Here is an 18369-nt window from a genome sequence, read left to right as displayed (position 1 = left end):
CAGTCCAACAAACTTTCTTAGTGCATTTAGGGCATCTCTAAGGCTAAAGTAGAGCATGAGCTCACCACTGTTTTCTTAGGATTTTTGTTCACTTCTTCTAAGTCCTATTTTAAACACCAACACAGGTGTTTTCAATCTTGACTTCAGAAAACAGACACTGTGAAATCAATTTCAGTACAATACACCACCATGAAAAGATATTACACCACTATGTAATACAGTAGACAGATAAACTACTGTGTATATCTTCTTTAAATATAAAGATCTAAGTTGTTCTTGAAAAATAATTATTGCCAATTGTATAATTTCATGACGGCTTTGTTGAAGAGTATACACTATACAGTAACAGCATTTAAAAAAAAAAAGAAAAAGAGAACCAACAACTTTCCTCAGGAAGAAATTTTGTATGGTATCTCAGTGAATGTTTATCTGTAATTGCAGCCCCCACCTTCACTATTCATGGTGTTGCCTATGTAAAAACAGCCAGCAATTGTCAATCAAACAACCCAGCAGACAAGAAGCTGGTATACAGTTTCAGAGGAAGAAAACTGAGGAAGACAATAGAGGAAAAGTAATTTTGGCAGAAAGTTGAAGATACAGGGTTTGTTGCTGGTTCCATACCTCAGGAGAAACCTCCCTTCCTGCCTACTTAAGTATCAGCAACAAACACATGCAAGGAACAAGAATACAAAGCATTTAAAATTTTGGCTCAGCACCGTGATAACAGATGATATAAAAGCACAAGGGTATGAGGACAGCCAGTAGGTGCCATGTGCTGGGAAGTGCCAAACACTGCATGCAAGGTACTAAGAGACTACAGCCTCTGCTGAAATAATTTGCAGGCACTGGGGATGACGCCTCTGGTTGTGCACTGCCAGCTGTTACACAACACATTCCTGGAATGAGATCAGCGTAAATGAGCAAGGCTATGTTTAGTGCGGGACATAATGGGTTATGAATCAGGACCACTGAAGACAAGCTGGTCTCTTTTTAAAAAAAAAGACATGTTTCCAACATGTATTAAACACACCAGTAAAATAGTGACTGCAACTTTGAAAATATCACTGCAACCATTTATTCCATTTAACATACCACCTGTATGACAGAAAACAAAAATATGTGAATACAAATGGAAAGTAAAATTCCACCACAGTTAAATATGCCACACAGAGAGACCTTTTCATACAACATTATCAGTCAAAATAAGAAATGTCAGAAAACATAACGTCAGTGAAATCTACTAATAAAATTAAATTTCGTCAAGGCTGCAGCCAGAGAAGACAGCAATAAAATCTTGGTAAACAACCTTACACTATGTTTTAGAAAAATATCAGAGGAAGAAAATCTAGCACCATTTTTTATTTCAATCCTCACTATTTTACTCTGAGTTCTTTTGGCAATTAACTGGAGAATCAAATTAAGGGGGTTAGTCATCTAACTACCTAGTAGGCAGGTGCAATCAAGCAAATAGGTGACTAAATCCCCAAATATGGCTTGGCAATTAAATAGCAAAAATAAATTTGTGCTTACAAAATTATAGGTCATCTTTCAAAAACAACCCCTTAGGGTAAGAAGAAGGAAAGAAAAAAATAAAAAAGAGGGTTCCTTGTACTTTCTCTGAGATTTGCAAACCAACAGATCCTTATACTTTAGCACCCAAGGGCTTTTCTGTTAAAATTTCATTTTCTGTTAAAATGAAACACAAAAAATAATTTAAAATGAAAGGGACTTGTAGGAGGTTCATCAGTAACAGTTATGCTTTTAATCTCCCATATAGCTTTATAATTAGACAGATCTAATCCAAGTGAGCCAAATTAATTGAAAAATTTGATTAAACTAAAACTCTAATTGATACTTCCCTGTTCTGTGAATCAAATTATTAAATCACTTTGGACTACACCAGCACAGATGCAACATGCTCTTCTTTAAAGCCACCAGGTTCATAAAGCCATGAAATCTTTTTTTTTTTTTTTTCCTTCAGAAGTTCAAACACATGAAACCATCCCACCTGAACAATGTGGAGGTAGAGCAAAGAACCCCCCTTCTTTGTAACTACCCCCACTTTTCTGTTGAATCAGAACTATGCAGTTTTATGGTGGAGCCAATTATCAAGTCAATTTAGTTGCTTTTTCCTTTCTGGGCCTTTTCCTGATGTAAGTCTTTAAACTTCTGCCCTGTTAAGCCTGTGAATCAGTGCAATTTACAGCACTCCTTACAATAACTGAAGATGGGAAAAAGGAAGCACAGACAAGAGATACAGTTTTTTATGTAGAGAGGATAATTTATTTTTTACATATCAACTTATAGAGAAATTAAACTACAAGAATACTTTTAAAAAATCAAGGTTTGTCCTACACTTCATTTATAAAAATAGTGTGATATACTTCACTAAAACATAATGGAGAACCACAAATTCATGGTACACTGCATAAGAACAGCAAAGAATGCTGCAATTCAAAACAGTTACAACAAAATACTTTAAGAGCACAGCTCTCAAGTGGCAGTGAAGTGCTTTAGCTTCAAAATACTTCTACATTTAAACCAAAAAGGCGAGATAAATATTTACTGGACAAACTAAAAAGATCAGAACAAGCTCAGGCCTCAGCTATGCAAACCACCTGTCTATGAATAAAAACATGCATACAAATGGTGAAACTACATGTGACTACAAATACATAGTTTATCCTAAAAGCTATTCTAATGAATCTTCAAAGGCTTTTATTCTTTTTTAAGTATGCCTCTTTTTTTATCCTGCAGAACAAGATGAGAGAATATAAAATTAAACAAAATTTCAATTCAGTTAAGAAAAAAGTGAGTGAAGATATTCACCCCTTGTACATCATTCTTCCGAGAAAAGGTTTGGCTTGTCAGACCGGCAATGCCTAAGGGAGACTGCCCTCAAAGAAACACTTTTTCCCAAGACAATTTCTGTCTAAAGGAAATGTGTTTGTATCAGAGGGGTTTGGATGCGTAAACCTAATAAGGTACAGCTGTATTTTTCCTTTCTCCATAGAAATAAGTTTAAATCAGACTGAGAAAAGTACAGTTAATTGTCTAAAGAGGCCACAAGGATAACAGAAGCGGTTATGGCAAACACTTTTAGACTGACCTTATGTACAGGGGAAGTTTTCTTGTAAAGGATAAAGGTGATCAAGTCATATCAAGGTTCAAACTGGTCAGAAAAACAATAAGGAATCTAGTATGAAAATAAATGTGTTTCCTTATAAGAACCCTTGAAAAAATCCCAACCACATTAAAATCTAATTGTCTATACATTTGGCAAGTATTGAGCAAGCCATTCTTTCTTAAACAGTACACAGATCCTGAAGTGTGCTGAGCGTGTTATTAAAAGTTCACTTCATTGATGGATAAGTGTAAACTCATTGCAAAATTTTGCACCTGAGCAATAAAGAGCTCGTTTCAAAATTTTATTGACACTTTCAAAACTTCCTGTAATATTTGACAAGAATGAAACTCTGACTAGAAGAATTCTAAAATTTCATCATCTCCTGATTACTGCTATTTATGGATTTATAAAAAGGTTTGTAAATTAAAAAGACTCCACAGCAGACAAACTAGTTAACTTTTATTCTGTTCATATGAAAGATGCACCCACCGAATGGCAAATGTAATTGTGACTGCTACATGAAGGCAAACTTAACCAGGAATCCACAAAACAGAATGAAAAGCAGATCCATTCTGCAAGGTCTGTTTCATCGCCTCACAAGGGAGTAGTCCTGGACAGTAGCAAAAGACTAAAACTAAACCTGTATCCAAGACAGTCAGAAGTAAATTTTTATCAAAAAGGCACACTTGCAGTTTTGCAAAGGTTGATCATGGATCATACTGCAGGTATCTCTCAGGTACTTAAAAACGCAGCTTATGTTTCATTCCACTGATAAAGATACATTTGGCCATTTCTTCACACAGTAAGATAGCCCTTACCAGATAAGGATGTTCAAATTTTTTCAAGCTTATATTGCTCTAAATTTCCACACAAAATCAACTCATAACAGTATAAAGCAGGGATAGATGCACTAAGAAACATTCTTTTAACTTTCATATCGCAATTTAGCAACATTTCCTATTCCAAGTGGGGCGGACAGAAAGCTGTAGGTAAGAACAGGGAAATTAGAGATTAATATATACTTTTCAATTTTTACTTGAATGTGGGAATACACTTAAATATAACCAATTTCTGAATGATCTATAACAGGAACTGCTCAGGTAAAAACAGAACCAGGAGGACAAAATAGTCTCGATGAAAACAATTCCCATTACCATATGAAAATACTTCATTTAAAGCTTAAATACCACATACAGAATTTGAATATTTAATAATTAGAAACCAATTACTGAAACACTTTACTCAAATATGAGTAAAAATTGAATAGCATGTTCATTTCATTCTGTTGCCATTACCAGTGACATATACTGGATGCATCTACATTGCAACATCAATTTGGAACAGAAGCGAGCTTTTGAAGTCATCCCCACTTTCTGTACTGTGGTCCATATATCATAGAACTAAAAGAATAGAGATGAGAGTCCTTTTAGGTGGAGCAATGCTAGAAAATGTACTCCAACCACTAATGGAGTCCACTGGACCAGATTAGAGAGAATCGGAAGTGAAACACCCTGAAATATAGATACTGTGAACATCAAGCTCTCCGCACAAACTGTTTCCTTCCACAAACGTTGAGAGGCTTTTGCCCTGCACTGCTCAGCACAGCCATTAAAATCACTTTTTAGACCACAAATTATGCCTACTGTCACATGCACTTGCTTTTAAGTACTGCAGTATAAACTGTACAAACTGCACTGGACCTGTTACTCATTCCTGCTCTTTGGAATCTGAACTTCAGAGCTCTTGGTCTCCACAGGCCCAGGCAGACAGGTAACCTGCTGATGAGACACTTCTACAAACCTAGTCAAAGAGCATAAACAATACTCATTCCAAAATAGGCAACAGCACTCTTCCAACCCTCATCATTTAACTTTCCAGGACTGACTCAAACACTTCTGCAGTTGCACAGGGAAGTGGCTGACAGAACTGCTTGAGGTGGGACTAGCAAAACATGCAAGCATGGCATAAGGAGTTCCAAAGCAAAAGCACTCTCAGACATGAATTCCTGAACCTAGTAGAGCTGCCCCCAACGCCATGTGGCCCCCTGCACAGCATTCAGGCACCAGGGTAAGCTCCAAAACAATCCATGGAAAGATATGGGTATCTTCACTAGTTCTTTAGAGGAAACAGTTTTCTTCACTAACTATTCAGAACCTGCTAATGTAGGTGGAATGAATGACAAAGTTTGAACCTAGGCTCAGCTTCTGCTTTTATATATTGAAACACTTTCTTAGAGGCCCAAAGTAAGTAGTCAAAATATAGCTCTTTGTGCTTGATGCAAAGCGCATTTATTTTAAAAGACAATCTATCGGTTGTATGAATGATCTTGAATATATTGGTATTACAATTTACTAACCAGTAGCATGTTCAAAATAATTTAAGAAAATATTATGCCATCTACTTTTGCTATACTGAATAGTGAAGTCAGTGTAATGAAACTCTGACCTATGGATTCACTCGAGACAGTAGAAACTTATCTTCCCTTTTTGTCTTTTTAAAATGCTAGGTATCTAGTAGGTTTGACCTTTGGAGAAGGCAAAAGTCTGCTTCTTTCCAAATCTAATAGATTAAGTAAACCTGAATATTTGGATAAACATTCCAATTAAATATGAGTACCGCTACATAAATCTTATACAGATCCTGATGCTGAATTCAAAACTACACAGGCACAAACCTTCAAATAATAAATTATACCTAAAATAACTCAGAAGTTCATTCCAGAAGAGATTTAAAATGTTCATAATTTAGTAAGACGTTTTTGTTTAAAGTTTTAATGAATGAAATATAAGATACTGGCAGCTTTGCCTCGTTCCACTGCTGTGAGCTCAGTAGAATTTAAGGGACGTAAGTAGGGGGTCAAGTCACATAAGCATAAGAAGTAGGAGTGCCTTACACACATGTTTAGCATTGTTTTCTTTATTTTACCACATATTAGTAATGCACTTGGCTAAACATACTTTCAGGTTTCAAGTGCACCATTGAAGCACACTACAGATCTCTGCATATCCTTCAAAGGTGGAAAAGTTTATACTTTCCTATTGGCACCCTTCTTGTGTTGGATCAATCTAATCAGTTATATTCAAACAAGCTTGTGTTTGATATTCCATTGCCGTTGTTGGTGGTCCTGTATTTCCACTCCCGTTAAATGTCCTGCGAGTACTTGGCTACCATTTTTTGCCTTTTCTATTAAATATCTAGTTGCTTACACATCATCTAAAACCATGGCAATGATTTTGGACAGCTTGAAGGAAATAAAGTGCAGAATACCAAATTTGTAATGTAGCTCTGTTTTAACACACTTTCCTGAATGGCAGTGTGGAGGAGCAGATACTTGAAGATATTTTTCTCCATTTTGTTATTAAAATTAAAATTTTAACTGTATTGCTCCTTAGGTTTTGAAAAATACTTCCATATAATGTTGTTATCCCTCACTGGCCCAAGATAAACCAAGAGTTGCTGTCAGGTGTCTGTTATGCAGAACAAGACTTAAGCAAACTGAAAATGGATTCAGAGTTTGTACAGTCTTTTAAAAACTTGACTTCAAAAATGTTCACTATATTTTATCTCTGTAAAAATTTATTATCAAATCATTTTAAATCAAATCATTTTACTCAGCACATTGACCTGTACTAAGGCTCCTTTGTTCACAACATGATAGACTGTTTCTGATCTCACCTGAATGCACACTACCCTTAAGCAAAATTAATATGCCCAACCTTAGTTAGCAAGAGAAAAGATTTGAGTCTATGCCAAAATTATTTGTCCAGTGCCAATGTTTATAGCACCAGAATACCTGAAAAATCAGTTTGCTTATCACTGTCCCAGTATCAGAATTATTCTGCCACTTTAGCAAAGGTGAATCTATTACCAAGACATTCCCTTTTCTATTGACTGTAAATCTATGTTGGAAATTAAAGGAAATTTTTTACAAATTTTGCAAAGTCATCACAACATGAGGCAAATTTTTCCTCAGAACAACTCAAAAATAATGATTCCAGCTTCTATTGGAATGGCAGGTGGAAAGAAATGTCACATGACATGACAAACGGATATGAAGAGGTAGGAGAGATAGATATTTTTTTGGGAGAAAAGAGGTTCACAAAACAAAGGAAAGTCTATGCAGAGATTCTTATGGAAAGTTTTGTCAGTTATTTTATATCTGAACAAAAAAAGAAGATCTCTTGGGATCACTATCATGATGAGCCTGTTAATTCTACTTCAAGCAGTGCCTGCCAAGAATAGTCTCCCCTGAAACTGTTGCTTATGACAAAATCAGGCAACAAGCATTGCTAATGTATATTGCAGATTTAAAACTCATCACATTTGCTGTAAAAATAGAGAACAAAGCACATCACCATGGATATGCAATATGGACAATAATAGATATAAAGCAAAATCACATTCCGAAGACCTAAAATGTCTTTAAAAACCTACCTCAGAAACTCAAATCCAACTTCTATTTTTCTGTGCAAGGAGATAACGGTGAGAGGACAACCATGAAAGACCTCTTTTTGAAGAGTTAACAGAATATTTCACTGGGAGTTAAGAAAGAGCCCCCTCCACCTTGCTTTAGGACACAAGAACCAAGTATATCTCAAAGCTGCTACTCTGAAAATTAGAGACATTAGCATTCAGGTTGCTTTTTGCAACTAAAAAAAGGCAAACAAACAAAATGTTATAGGCTGTTTCTCCCACAACTACAGGGCAGTCAACAAGTTAACCCTGAAAGATGACAACTTTGAGAAGTACTAAAACTACAGATAATCCCAAGAACAAATAACTGTTGAAAAAAATCAGTTGTGTTGGAAAGAGTGATTTAGTGATGATTTTGAGAATTAGAAAATTGCTTACAACACCTAATTTATCTCATATTGATTTTTAAATTTCTATATAAACTTCAGTTGTTACCATCTTTTCCACAAATGCTTTTCTACTGTTTTACAGAAATACGTCTGGAAACTCTTTCTGGTTTTCTAGACTGAGTTGCATGGATACTTATTATTTCAGTTAGCTACTTTTTGATTATTTATTACAATTGCATTATATATTTCTCTCACCTCTCTTCTGTGATTCTGCAAATAACCAAGATCCTGATTTTAGGAGGAAACAAAATCAGCTTCACACACAAACCTGTGAGGGGTGTTTCTGGAATAGTTTGAGACCAACACCTTTGTTGCCTTAGTTGTAGCTGCCTATGTAAATTCCTGCTGGCAATAATTAGTACTCATTCACACTTCTGGAGAAGTTCAGGAATGAACCTTGCAGAGAATCATTCTTTTGAGCAATAAGAACTGAGAGGCAATGCTCAGCTCTGGAGGGAACCCTGAGAGCCATTGACCTAAACTGCCTAAGAAATGACCCTGAATTTGAAAGAAGAAACAAATGGATAGTAAATGTAGATAAGACAAAATTCAGTTAGGGGAAAACATACTCTAATCACAGAGCAAACTATTGAAATCTTGCATTTATTTCAACTGCCTTTCTCCAAGTGTAATATAGTAAGTTTACATGCCACCTATGATTGTTCTTTACAATTCAGGAACATGCAATACTCTGAGAAACAGTTACCTAATTCTTCTGAATGAAATCCAGACTACAAAAATCCCACACCTACAGAGCAGCCATTGTATCCGGACAGAAAATCCAGGAGTCCTGACCACCTTCGCCTATTGCCAGTAATTGCTTGAACCTTCAGCATCTCTACTGAACACTACAAGCTGAGCACTGAAAAGAATTCAATATTCTCCAGTAAGAAAAATTACTCCAAGTCTGGAGAATAAAAACAAGAAAGTGGGAGTAGAAGGGGCATCACTTCAAAACAAAGCTGACCAACAGAAAGAACAGATATGAAATATAGATCTTTAGGGTTATCACTTAATGAGAAAAGGAATCAGTTTTGGCTAAACAGTCTACGTTTTTGAGTTTGTCTTTGCATTAGATAATACAATATAGGCCATGGGGTATTACATGATGGTAAGAATCAAATATTGAGGATCCAGAAAAACTGAAATACAGGATGTGAGACACATGACTTTTAGTCAGTGCATAATTGTCAGAACAGTCCTTAAGAAAGCAAAAGAAATGCAATTTTTTTTAGTCCCATTTATTGTTATTACACATTATTATACTATGTTTATCAAATAGCCTCTCTGAAAAGTCCTATTAACAAAGGGAAAAGAAAAGAAAGAATGTTATTTAATTTTAGACCATTCCAGATTGACCTCCAGTCCATGCTCAAACATCTGGAATTCATCCAGAATAAAAATTGTATTTTACAGAAAATGAACTAACACAGACCTTGAACAGTTTGTTATCCTAAAATTTAGCTGTTAGCTATAAATATTCCAAAATGTTAAAACTGCTGCTCAAGGGTATTTATGTGTTGGCTTGGCTTCGTGTTCATGATGAAGTCTTGACCTATTCTCCATTTGACAAAACCAAGGAAATGCTAAGGAGAATAGGAGAAGCAGCTGTCCTAATATGACATTTCTTTCAGGCTTACAACCAATTTTACTCCAAGAAGGACCAAGTACAGCTGATACAGAAAGACCAGAGGGCGTTTTCACTTTGCCTACTATACTCCCTTGTGAGTCCAGTGAGACTACATATGCTTGGCAGTGCATGTGCTTAAAAACTTTGTTGGATTAGGTCCTGTGTCCACATTTTTAGAGCTGTGAGAAAATTGCCAGGAAAAAGCATAAATGGGTTCTGGCACAATGGCCTGTGAACACAAGAATGAAGAGGCTCCCCATCATACACAAACCACCTTCCATGGCATAAAAATAAACTAGTACTTCTAGCAGTGGTTCATTAGGTAAGAGAACACAGAATAACTTTACAATTACACTTAATAAGGCGTGGCACACATAAAATATCCTATTAACATTCTGGGTTATTTTCTCAATGCTCCTATTTTAGGGTTTGATTGCGCTTTAGCTACTGTGACAGCATAGGCTAACAAAAGGTGGGACAGTTGTGGCTTCCCCATTCCCTTATTCCTTGACCCAGCACTCATGCTCCTGCCACGATGAGTTGAATGATTCAGATGGCTGATCAAGTCAAAAGCTAGAAGACAATCACATTTTATACTTAATTTGACATAGCTATGGCCTGCTGCCACATGGATGTTCATGCACTCCCCCTGCATCATGACGTACCTACCAACCTCTCCCACAGCACAACTAGCAGTTTTGCAGCTGTGGACACAGTTAGAGCTCACTGACCCGCAAGACAGTAACCTGTCCTTTTGATGGTCTAATTATATCAATAAAGATTAAGGTTAGGAAAAACCAACTTGAACCACATTTTGAAATTTTCATCTGTTCAGCTCCCTAAAGCTGCCTTACCACCCGATCATTATAAACAGTGCTGGCACCAGTGAATGAAGAAACACTTGGTGGCTGAGAGGATGAGAAGATAAAGCCAAGGCAACCTCCCCACTCTAGGCTGTAGCTCATTTGGATACAACCAGTCTAGTTTTCAGTTAACTACCCCAGGCTCTGCAGAAGTTATATTTTCAGGCATGTTTTGCAACAGGCCTGAGGAACAGTTGCAGCGATTGCTTGTTTAATGCTGCTAGCAGTGCAGCCCAGGGGAAAGCGTGCACATGTTTTTAATCACAGTTTTCACAATCAAAAGCTTTACTGAATTATGACTACAGGGGATAGAACTAATACCTATGTGATGTGTACATTTAATTTTCTACTGTGCTATTGTCTGCTATCCCCTGTTCTTACCTTGCTCCTTTTTCATCTTTCTCACCAGAAATTACAGCAGTTGCCAAGCTCAAAGTGAAAAATTGTTAGTACTCAAACATGAAAAAAAAAAGTAACATTTTCTGGAATATACACAACAGAATAAAGCTAGAAAGGAACAAATTTTTTTTTGATAAATAGAGCCACAGGAGACCTCCAACTCTGTCTAACTACATATAATTTTCCTATTTTTAACTCCTAGCTTTTCCATTTAAGGTTTTCTTGAATGGGATTGAGATCACATCAAAATCCAAGTTACATTTTGCTAAGTCTATTTTTCAGAAAACAAACTTAGCTTCTAACTTCTGAAGTAGTATTCTCCAGAGTGCTAATACATAGCTGGGGTATTGCACAGTGCTACACAGAGCATCACCCTGTCCATGACACTCAAGGTATGACACTGAAGACACCTATGACATCTGTGAGCCAAAATACATCTTAAAAAAATAAATCACTGATTCAATTCAATTATGAACATGAAGGTTCATAATTGTAGGGCCTTCTACAGGGCAAGGGCCTCAAAGAAATTTTAAAGACAACTAAATGAAGAGTTCAGGTTTTATTAACTAGCATTTTATCTGCTAGATAGTAAGTACACAGTGAGCTGAAAAGCCATGCAGCCTTCCAGTGCCACAAATTTTTTTAGTCTAATTAGAAACTGAGCAAGCTAAGGAGCTACAGGGTTTCTCTTGTGGTTCACCTTGTCTGTTAGTGCCCCAAAATCCCAACACATGTCCTGCGAGGGAATGTGGGCTGCAAAATAACACAACACTAATAAATGTGTCTTCATTAAGTGATATCATGCATTTGTTTTGGGGGTACCATGAAAGGAATCAGACCTAGCTCTAGCACCACTCTAAATATCATATCCAGTTCTGATTAACATTTTGGAACATCTTTCTATTTTTCCCTTTAAAAGACAACCAAACTTTGAAAACAAAATCTGTCCTAGGAAATACAGACTATTTTTGCTTCCAGCCTATGTTTCCAAAGTTCTAAACTTATTCAGCCTTGTGCACTGACCTACTGCTTAGCAAACCCTGATGCATGGGTACATACACTAACACAGGCCAGGAAGATACACCTGCTTCATGCACTGCTTTGTGCAGCAGGTATACATCTGGTCCTGTGTTCCAGTAGTTATTACAAAATTCAGCACTTACCCAGTTTTCCTTCATTCCTAGTTCAGCCTCATATCCTACTTTTGGAAACATTTCAGTAGGCTTAATACTAAACTGGTGAGGGTGACACCCAACCACAGGAAGACATGATCACTCTAAAAGGTGAAATAGCTGAGAGGATACTCTGTGGAGTACAATACAAAACTCAGAACTAGAACGTGTTTAGCAGTGATGGCTGATAAATATTTGATGAGGCTGACAAAATAACTGCTTACCTCAGGGTAAGTTATAAGCACTGCATTGTTGAAACTGTTGATTTTAATAACAAGGGCTACTGCTCTGCTGTCACTCATCCCTTCTGTGGAAATCTTCCTAAGTGTAATATTGTTTGGACCCATGGTACTAAACAATTCCTTAAACTCATCCAACCACCCTCATCAGTGCGGTGAACTTGAATCAGTTCTGCAAGCCTGATTTTTGAATTCTACCATTACAATTGATCTGTCCATTGATCAGCAAACATCAGAAGACCTGCATTAACTACAGTCAAAGTGTCAATAACTACTAGATTTAATTCTCCAGTGACTTAAGTTAAAAATATTATAGATAAAAATATTAGGTACAACACAGGCATATGTGCTTCATCTCACAACCACAGGCGATGAGAACCAGTTCAAGAACCAAGGAGTTCATGACAGTCCAGCTGCTATGATGGTTGTGACAGCACACAGGGATGGGGTCCCATAAGATTCTATTTTACAAGTAAAATGTGTAAAACATTCACTCTGGAGAAGTGAGTGGAGAATTTAAAAACTGCAGAAGAGCTCTTAACACTACGGCATACAAATGCAAAATAAGAATTTTAATGTCCATTTTAAGTAACCAGTTTTAAGAACTACAGCCAGCATGACCCAAATTTGTATTGGTCCAGCACACCAGAGTGAGAAAAATTTTTATCTACAATAGTCTCCTAGGATTTGGGGTACAAGCCTCTCCTGAGACATATCAACACCAGGATCACAGTATCATCTACCTGTACAAGCATGGCAATCACATTGCCTCTATAGAAAAGCCATGAGTGGTAAACCTTGAGGGTGCAATAGCATTTTGACTGTTTCATTTTAATAATTAAGAGGAAAAAAATTATGATTCCAATCCCAGAAATATTTCAATACTATTCACAATATTATTTAAGAAAGATGATGTGAACTGGCAATACACATCATCCATATTACCAATAATATCCATTCTGTGACAATTCAAAACTCCAGCAAAACTCCAAAGTGGCTTATAATGGCACTGATAATTTCCACAAAATGACATGGAAAACCTATTTGCAGTTCCAGTAACATTCTCCAACAAAGAGCATGTGGGAATGTGCTCCCTCTTTTGAGGAGTGTCAGCAGTTCTTTAAATGAAAGTCACTGTTTCCATTCAAATCCCTTCTTTTTCAGGGGGTTGCAGAGTCAGCCCTCAGGGAGAGAGAACTGATCCTAGCAGTTTCAGGTGCTTTCATGCAATCCTGTATCACAAAAACAGTCCTTTTTTCCTTTTTCTAAAGAACGTTTAAGCCATTAGCTCATAATATGGATGGCTGCCTCCTGGAACGGTGAGGGGAGAAAGGGGCGCAAGACACTAAAATTACTTCTAAAAGAAGATATTTTGGAAAATAACCTCTAACACCTCCACAATGTCATTTTTTTCCAGCAAACAGTTCCTAAAGATCTAGAGCTAATCTCCATTTGGTGGCCAATGTTGACAAGCTATAAAGTGAGTCTTGGCATTTTGTATAACCTGGAAAAAAAGACCTGGAAAACCATTTTAAAGGCTCATCCTGGAATTAACAAATAACTAATACTCATCTGATATATCAAACGATTACAAAAATATTAACTTCAGGGTTCTAAAAAAGGTAGCGAAACAGTTTTCAGATAAAAGTAACCTTACTGAGGGTAATCTGATTTTTATATAATACATAAGTCATAGAATTCCAAGTTTCTGCATCAGAAAAACTCCTCTTTGGAGTACTCAATGAGTTTTGGGGATTTCCTGAAATTTGCAGTACTGGTTTTCAGCAGTAGAGGAGATCTTAAAGTGGAGTGTTTGGCTCTGTTTTGTGCTATTGAATGCCTCCGATTTAATTACCTCTTTTATACAAAGATGGATGGCAGAAGCCAAAAGTGTCTGTCTGCCAACTGTGTTGTCCAGGCTATGAAAACCTGAGCAGGATCCAATATGCCTGGCAGCATCTAAATTCTTCTTGGCTTGGAATTTTGAGCAGGCATTCAAATAATATATTGATGAGTGTCTCTGTCCTTTTAGTCTCTTTTTTTTTTAAATAATAACACCTCATTAGAAATAAGAACAGCATAAAATGTTTATAGTTCTCAAAGACTGATATGAACATATAGGAACCATTAATATCTAACACAAATAAATATAAAGAATCAATATAAAGCAGAATGTAAATTTTACAGATACTATTCTATAATGTCAAGAAAGTAGCACAGATATCTGTGTACTATCTCACAAACCAACAAAGATCTGACAAAAGAAGTGAATCCAGGAATAACGCACTAATCCAAAGAATGTATAAAATTCAAAGCTATCCATGTGCTGTACAAAAATTATGATTTTCCAGTTAAACAAAAAACTAGGTACAAAGCTTTGTGCTGCAGAACTGGAGAGCCACTAATGCATTACGTAGATAAACACATGTGCTGAGAAACACGTTTTACTTAGTATTCAGTAAAAAGACTTCACCCAAGATAAAGAAAACAGTAGCCAGCAGCTCAAATCCATGAGAAAAAATACAGGATGCTGGTCATATTTGTAGTGTGCACTTTAAATGGCAGCACTTGATGCAGTGGAGGAAATAACTGGTGTGAGGAAACAAAAGCAACACGAGTCTTATAAACACTCCTAAGGAAAATGGAGTATTAATCTGCACCAGCACATATGAAAAGTAGGCAGCAGCAATTAACAGAAGTCTGACTAGTTTCTTTGCTGCTGATCTTTACTTGCAGAAGACAAGTGCATGAATGAATCCTAGTGAAAGATGATCATCTACTTCTCTTAAGCTCATAGTTATGCAGGAAAACCACCAAGGAAATATGAAAACCAACATTTAGTCACAAAAAAAAGCTTTTAAACTTCTATTTTTTTTTATTCCTTATGCTGTGCCACAATTCCCCTTTATTGCCTACAAAACCTAATCATAATTCCTAAAAACATGTTTAGATTGCATTTTTGGGTTTGTTTCATATTTAGCATGCCCTCTCTTCTCTCTTTCATGTGTTCCTTACCTTCCATTATCCATCAGGACTTCTCATATTCAGGTCTTGTTAAAAATAAGGAAAGGCCTTTTGATAGATTCCAGAAAGCTTTGGATATGGCCATGAACATGTTGTTATGCCTTGTAAGACTTTTCTGCTCCCTAACTTCAGCAATAGCAACCTTTTGCTAATAATTTCAAGAGTGCCTTTGAATTCTCTCTTCATTAAAAAACAGAACACTTTTCACAAACAATTCTTCTTATTAAAGCCACAAATTTGAAGGAAAAGGGCTGAGCTCTCTATACCATGACTTGTCCATTTCCTACCTCTTTTCTGTTTAAGTCACAGCAAATTCTGAGACAACCCACAAAGCAGAGTGTAAGGCAGTCCTCAGTTCTTTGTTACATTGACAGTCATGAAACAAAGCGGAATTAATCAGAGACATTTTTAACCTCTGAATGAAAACATTCTGTAAAACACTATAACTGCTGCTGCTAATGGACAAACACAGAGACTGATCTCTTTACTCACTGCAGTTGGCCATCAACATTATAATACAGTACAATCTGCAAATAATAGAATACATATAAAACTTGCTGAGTTCTCATGTGCTATATTACATTTCAGAGGAGATGTATATACAAGCTCCTGCTAAAAGAGAAACTGTACTTCATTTGGTATTGACTTAATGAAGGAATTCTCACATTAATCTCTTAAGCTGTACTGCTCTTTAGAAAAACAGACTCTGTGGAAAAGAAAACCCCCATAAATCTCTTCAACCCTCTCCAGAAAAATAGGCTTTTTGTAGCCCATTGATTTTCTTTGCACCTTTTCTTGTGGAAACAATTAGCTTAGCAATTTTAAAGTATTAGGTGGGCCCAGCTGCAGGCTCCTGGTATCTTTCCTATTGCATAGCAATGTCCATACAGAAAGAAATAAGGATAATAATAAGAAATAAGAAATCTGGTCTCATAATACCACAATACATCAGTGGGAAATACCTAAGTGAGCAACTAATCAGGTTAGGTCTGAAGGGGCTTTCACTTATCTGAGGCCGTCACAAGTTTCCACATTTTTGACAGATTTGTTTCTAATTCAGGATTTTTTGTTAGCCAGTGACCAAACATTGTGTTGCAACTCACTTGTCAAAATGCTTGAAACTGTACTCAAACTGTCAGCATCACAATTACCCCTTCAGATAAGCCCTGTTAATTAGGCCTTCGTGATTTTTAAAAAATAAGTCTGTTAAAAAAACTCATGCCATGAGTGTAGTAACTAAACTTCAGACAGTTCAGGTTCAAGATTATAGCTATGAAGAGCTGAAAAGGCTACGTTGCAAACAGTACTGATTCATTCAGCTGATGCTTAGAAAGTTGACTATGGGCATGAAATCCCTCTCCAGACAGTATGGACATTTCTTCAAAATTATCTTTAGCTTAGCTTAAACATTTCTCTTTTATTTAATCTCATGTACAATACAGTTAGTAGTAAAATTGATTTCTGTCCTTTTATACTGTCTAACCTGGAAAAGTTGTTTTTTATCTTACAAATACTTTTGCTGTAATTGGCAAAAACATCAGTGTCCAAATGATTGCTAGGGCAGCAAATGACAATTATTACAATAATAGTAGTAAGGCCATCTGCACCTTACTCATGCATGTTGAAAATGTAGGGCAGTTATTAATCCAATATATAGACAATATATGTCTGAGAGAAAATAGAAATCTTCCACAGACCTGCTTTAGAGTTTTTACAGGAAATGTAGGCACCCTTCAAAACAAATTCCAAGATATGCCTTTTCTCATATGTGTAGGCAAGAAATAATATTAAGAACAGTTCAGCACAAAAATAAAGACTCAGTGGAGAGCTGACAGCAGCTTACTATCTAACTATCTAACTCTTTATAGAAAGCCAAGTGTTTAAGAGTACTCCTTTCTAAAATCAAATACATGAAACACTATCACAAAATTTCATCCTATATTACATCACTTTTTGGTGAACTACTTAGCAGATGTAGTTTGCAGTTTCACACAGTTGTGTATTCATAAGAAAAAATTAAGCACATAGATAAATTTAAATTTGCCCCTAGACCCTTTAAAGGAAAATAGTTTCAGTCTTGTTTATTAAAACGTTAGTGCAAGTAAACATCTTTTTGAGCTGGAACCATGGGATAGTTCTTCAAATTGTCTAGGCTATTAAAAAACACAATCTTTGATTAGAAGGGTGAAGTTGAAAGATACTCTTAAGTGGCACCTGCGACATCTGCATGAACATTGCCATTCAATGCTGAAGAAAAAGTAACAAAATAAATAAAATACACTACAGACATGCAGCTGTACAATGCCTGGGTGCAGCTTTGGAGGGTGTTTTTAAAATCGGACTCAGAATATCTTGTTTTACTGGAGTTTATAGCTCAACCTCACTGTCGTCTATGATGGGGTGCCTGTCTATTTAATCAAAAATAAGAAGCCGGATTTAAACTAAAGATAGTTAAAAATTTATTCCAATCATAAATATAAATGCTGACACAGTTTTTTGTCTTAGATGTTTTGAGTATAAAACTATGGAAGTTTATTTACTTTACTAAATATAATCATAGAAGATGAGAACTTTGAAATTTAATCTTTAAGCCATCTAAATATTTGCATAACAGCAACATACAAAGAATATAACTAAAACAGTGGAAGCACAGTAGCAAATCCAAATGCTAAATATTTTGTCTTATAAATAGCTTCTCAGAAATATTTGTGTTTAAACAATAAATGTAAATACTGAGCCATACTGCTCTCTCAGGAAAAGACATATATTCTGAATTATCATGGCAAAGTCAGGCAAATATTCCCCTTAAATAGTAAAGATTTTTTTTGTTGTTGTTTAGATAGATCATTTACAGAATAGGTTTACAGGATCTTAGATGAAAAATTCTGCCTGGAAAATCAAGTCTTACAAGTTGTGAAAATTCTAATACCTGGATGTCATGACACTTGGTAAATCTGACTTCCAGTGCTGTAAAATCCTGAACAAGTAAAGAAATTACAATGTAATCAGCACAACAGTTTCACACAACAACAAAAAAACAGCAACCAAAAAAA

At 36.0% G+C, this 18369-nt stretch overlaps 1 protein-coding gene across 7 annotated transcripts in view; it reads right to left on the bottom strand.

Moving 5' to 3' along the window:
• Positions 1–18369, bottom strand: part of BBS9 (Bardet-Biedl syndrome 9) — a 286276-nt gene that overhangs the window by 91728 nt on the left and 176179 nt on the right. Inside the window, exon 23 of one of the 7 annotated variants that reach the window (XM_064417658.1) lies at positions 18246–18293. The exons of the other annotated variants lie outside the window; for them this stretch is intronic. Coding sequence (XP_064273728.1) covers positions 18253–18293 — 41 coding nt within the window. The 3' untranslated portion in view covers positions 18246–18252. The remainder of the gene's footprint in view (positions 1–18245; positions 18294–18369) is intronic. 7 annotated transcript variants of the gene reach the window in all.

The sequence above is a fragment of the Passer domesticus genome, chromosome 1 (assembly GCF_036417665.1).
Source record: "Passer domesticus isolate bPasDom1 chromosome 1, bPasDom1.hap1, whole genome shotgun sequence".
Taxonomy (NCBI): Eukaryota; Metazoa; Chordata; class Aves; order Passeriformes; family Passeridae; genus Passer; species Passer domesticus.
Note: the sequence above shows the minus strand (reverse complement) of the source record. Positions and strands in the feature narration are given on the sequence as shown.